A 4671-nucleotide genomic window follows, 5' to 3' on the forward strand; every position below is an offset into this window, starting at 1 on the left:
GAACATTATGACCTCATATTTAAGATGTTATATTTTGACCTGTTAAAATGAACAATAGTAACTTATTAATACGAAGGTCAGATGAGACGTTTAGAGCGCCGCAGCGTTCCATCAGGACGACCTGGATCTGATGACATGAAGACAACATGTCGGGAAAAGGGAAACAGGAGGCAGACACAAAGCTCTCAGTTAGTCACTTTCAGTTTGTTTGATCAGTTACACGCTGATTGATTTATTTAAATGTATTTATTTTTATTTTTATTTTCTTCTGAGCACTGCTGTGACCTCGGCCCGCCATCATTCAGCAGCTCCAGTTCCTGATAAACTTGTATTTAAAGTACGAAGATGAGTGAAAGACAGGACGTGAGGTAGGAACTAGGGATGCAACAATATTCAGTATTTTACCGAACCGTTCAATACGCCCTAGGAGCCAATCAGCGATCTGCATGCAAATGTTGAACGCTGAGGAGCGCTGACTGGCTCCTGGGAAACTCAGGGACGTTCTGATTGGCTCTGAAGCCGGCATGAGCAGAACATGGCACTGAGCCTGAGCAGTGCAGAAACAATGGCGAGTGAAAGAGACTCCGAAAAAAGAAAGTTTGAAGAGGCACCGTCATCGTATAGGTCTGCGGTGTGGGATCATTTTGGATTCAGCGCTGACTACGATGAGAACGGGAAAAGGACTGTCAACAAACAAACCACGGTGTGCAAGCATTGCTTTGCAAGCATCGGATACATAGCGGGTAACACGACCAATATGTTCTCTCACCTACGTTGCCATCACCCGTCTCTTTCACTTGGAGCAGCACGGAGCAGGTCGGTGTCAGCTTCAATGGCTAACAGAGCGCAACCGACAATTGTTGCGGCCTTCCAACAGCTGTATGCGACAAACTCCGAAAAACACAAAACGATAACAAAAGCAGTGGGCGTCTTCATAGCGAAAGACATGCAGCCGTATTCAGTGGTTGAGGACACCGGATTTCGTCACATGATGAAAACAGTTGAACCTCGTTATCAAGTACCCTCTCGCACCCATTTTAGTAGTAAAGTGATCCCAGAACTTTATGAAGTATGCCGGGGGGATATTGAAAACGAACTGAGGCAAGCACCCTACCTTGCTCTCTCCACCGATAGCTGGACCTCCCGTGCAACAGTAAGCTACCTGACAGTGACTGTACACTACATACTTGATTGGGAAATGAGGGGCTTTGTGCTGCAGACTCATCCACTGTATGAGAGCCACACAAGTGAACACCTGGCTGAAGAACTAGTGCATGCAGTTACTGAATGGAAGCTAGAGAGAGCAAATATCCCCATTCCTGTAACCACAGACAATGCACAAAACATTGTGAATGCCATCCGTAATACAGATGTCTTTGGACCACACATTGGCTGTTTTGCACACAGCCTGAATCTTGCAGCGAAGAAAGTTGTGTCCCTCAACTCAGTGTCACGCCTCCTGGGGAAGGTCAGAAAAGTGGTGACATTTTTCCACAAAAGTACCACTGCTCACAAAGTTCTGGCTGACAAACAGCTGATGTTAAACATACCACAACACAGATTGATCCATGATGTCACAACCCGCTGGAATACAGTACATGACATGCTTGAACGGTATGTGGAGCAACAACCAGCCATTTACTCTGCCATACTTGACAAAGCTGTGAAAAAATCTGTGAGAGACATATCCATGCTGACTGACAGTGAGCTGAAGCTGGCAGAGGAACTCATCCAGCTGCTTAACCCTCTCAAGAAAATGACAACTCTGATGAGCAGTGAATCAACTCCCACTTCATCCATGATTCTCCCGCTCAAAACAATGACACTGAAATCCATGGCACCAGATCCTCAGGACAGTCCAACCATCCGGGAGGACAAGTTAGCAGTCACCCGGGATTTGGAGAAGAGACACACTGATCCAGATCTTCTAGACTACCTGCACAGGGCCACAGTCCTTGACCCAAGGTTCAAGTCTTTACCCATTCTTGATGAAGCCATCTGTGACCAAGTCTACAAGGATCTCACAAGTGAAATTATGGAGCATCAGGTATTTGATAATTTAATTTTTTTTTAATATATATTGTTATTGTTTGTTTTCATAATGTGAATTAAAATGACATAACTGATTTGATTTTTTTTTTCTTTTGCAGTTTCAAGCAGTGCAAGAAGGCCCAAGCAACGAGCAAGACCAGGCATCATCAGTATCCCCTCCTCAAAAGAAGACTGCCATGTCAGAGTTATTTGGGGATCTTCTCAAAACAGAACAGCAGACCAAAGCATTTCCCCAAAAGATTGAGGAAGAGGTTTCCTCATACAAAGCAGCTGGTGGCCTTAATGTGGATGCTGATCCTTTCCGCTGGTGGAAAGAACATCAGGTCACATTCCCCTACATTTCAAAGGTTGCACAACGGTACCTCTGTGTCCCTGGCACCTCCGTAGCAAGCGAAAGAGTCTTCTCCACTGCAGGTGACATTGTGAGTGCCAGCCGTTCTCGGCTTCATCCAGAGCATGTTTTGCAGAAGAACCTCAACATAATAGATCTTTAACTGACTTGATGTTGCACTTTGTGTAATGTTTACATTGTTTACACATTACCTATTTATAACTGAGGGATAGCAGTTCCCTTGTGCAGGTTGTATTAAGCCCTCTTGTTCAATTATTTTGGATACTGCACTTTACATTGTTGTTTACATTATATTATTCATACCTGGTCAAGTACTGCTTTTCAGTGTGCAGGTTGTAATAAGCCCTCTTGTTCAATTATTTTGGATACTGCACTTTACATTGTTGTTAACATTTTATATTTTTCATAACGGGTCAAGGCAAGTACTGTCTTTCAGGTTGTATTAAGCCCTCTTGTTCAATTATTTTGGATGCTGCACTTTACATTGTTGTTTACATTTTGTATTATTCATAACAAGAGACCTAGGCAAGTACTGCCTTCAAGTGTGCAGGTTGTAAAAAGGTTTGTTCAAGTATTTTGAATGGATGCTGCACTTTGTCATGTTCACATTTAATTGTATTTGTAGTTGTAGTGTTTAGTACTAAACTTAATATTTAATTTGTGTGGTTTTATGTTTGCTGTTTAATTTGATCTGATAGTGCACTGTTTTTTAATAAAGTTTGTGGTTTGATTATATCTGTGCTTTTAATTATTTTTACAATGCAATATTGCCTTTGCTAGTCTGAGTAGTTTTATATTAAGATATTGAAACCGTACCGTTACCGTGGCCCAAAAACCGTGATGCATACCGAACCGTGGGAAAACTGTACCGTTGCATCCCTAGTAGGAGCAAACTGTCTCTATTGTCTCCTGCCAACAAACAGTGTCCCATGACGAGACCACCGACACATGTTAGTGTTCAACACTGATCTGGATCAGGTCTCAGCTGCAGCTCTGCGTCATATGTTTGTATCCTGAGATTGTCAGTCACAAAGCCACCACACAGAGGCGCTACAGATCTGAATACTTCAGTTTGAATATCTTTATTAGTTTTACTGTCCTGCGTATGAGGACATGAGGAGGTCTGTGTTGATTTGTTTTGGTTGCATGATGATGAGAGATTTGAGTTTTGTTTCAGAGGAAACTTCTGTAGCTGAATGTCTTTGTCCTGAGACAGACGGCCGAGGATTCTGTCTCTGGACTGAGCCATTTAATGACATGTAGCTCTGATTGTTAGCACAACATCATGGTAACAAAGTCTTGTAAACCCAGCAGGGTCGGGCACATGTACGTGTGCGTGACACACGGGCACATGTACGTGTGCGTGACACACATGAAAATCAAAAAATCAAATCAATCAAATCAGTCACTGATGTTAAAGCTCCAGTGGGAAGGACTGACACCAGGATGGTTGTGTTCTTGTTCCCTCAGAATGAGACGTTCATGTGTTCATAGTCAGCAGCTCATCAACGAGAGAGATGAGAGTGTTTCCTGGTGTAAATCAGCTGGTGTGTTTGTTTCTGAGAGGAAGAGACCTCTGAGGATAATTCAGCTCCTTATTGTGTTCACAAACATCCTGAGAGTCACAGAGCTGCTGACTCATCAACATCTGAGCTCAGGAGTGATTTAGCAAAGTTGTCAGAGCGACTCTGAGCGATGAAGGGACAGAAAGTGTGACCTCACTGAGGTCTGCTCTGTTTCTTTTATCCTGCTTCAGCTCATTTTAGGTTTGAATGTGTTGTGTGAATTTATTTTGGTTTAAAATCTATTGATACCATAAATGAATATTGTCGATCACATCATGAGCAAAAAAACCATCTGACCTGCTGAAAGTCGCTGTGAGTTATGAAGTGATTCTCTGCACTGTGTTCCTCTCTGCTGTTAGCGTGTCCCGTCACATTGTCTTCACTGCTTCTCTGTCAGACATACAGACTGCAGAATCAGACCTGACGTAGGAGAACATCCTGGTACTTTTGGTCTTCTGCATATGACACACTCTATGTTGGGACAGACTAAAACTGTCTGTGGCGCACTGTACACGTGTGTGTGTGTGTGTGTGTGGGACTGGAACACACAGAGTGCAGACGTGAAGGGTCGGGGGTCATTTTTGTTTTTCAAAATGATCAGAGGTCGTGGTCCACACTGGGTCAGTGTAGAGTGATGGTCCTCTGTTGGTGATGTAGGTGTGTGTGTGTGTGTGTGTGTGTGTGTGTGTGTGTGTGTGTGTG

The 4671-nt window shown here is 43.3% G+C and overlaps 1 protein-coding gene across 1 annotated transcript; it reads left to right on the forward strand.

Moving 5' to 3' along the window:
- Positions 1-476: 476 nt before the first annotated feature.
- Positions 477-2896, forward strand: LOC126402454 (E3 SUMO-protein ligase ZBED1). The gene is made up of 2 exons (XM_050064461.1): positions 477-2047; positions 2151-2896. The coding sequence occupies exons 1-2, from the start codon at positions 536-538 to the stop codon at positions 2544-2546; spliced, it is 1908 nt and encodes a 635-aa protein (XP_049920418.1). The 5' UTR covers positions 477-535; the 3' UTR covers positions 2547-2896.
- The last annotated feature ends 1775 nt before the right edge of the window (positions 2897-4671 follow it).

Source organism: Epinephelus moara, chromosome 16 (genome assembly GCF_006386435.1).
Source record: "Epinephelus moara isolate mb chromosome 16, YSFRI_EMoa_1.0, whole genome shotgun sequence".
NCBI lineage: Eukaryota > Metazoa > Chordata > Actinopteri > Perciformes > Serranidae > Epinephelus > Epinephelus moara.

Excerpts from the sequence above, each read along its gene's own strand:
- LOC126402454 (XM_050064461.1), top strand. The coding sequence starts at position 536 with ATGGCACTGAGCCTGAGCAGTGCAGAAACAATGGCGAGTGAAAGAGAC. Across the intron at positions 2,048-2,150 it reads GTGAAATTATGGAGCATCAG|TTTCAAGCAGTGCAAGAAGG; the intron begins GTATTTGATAAT and ends TTTCTTTTGCAG.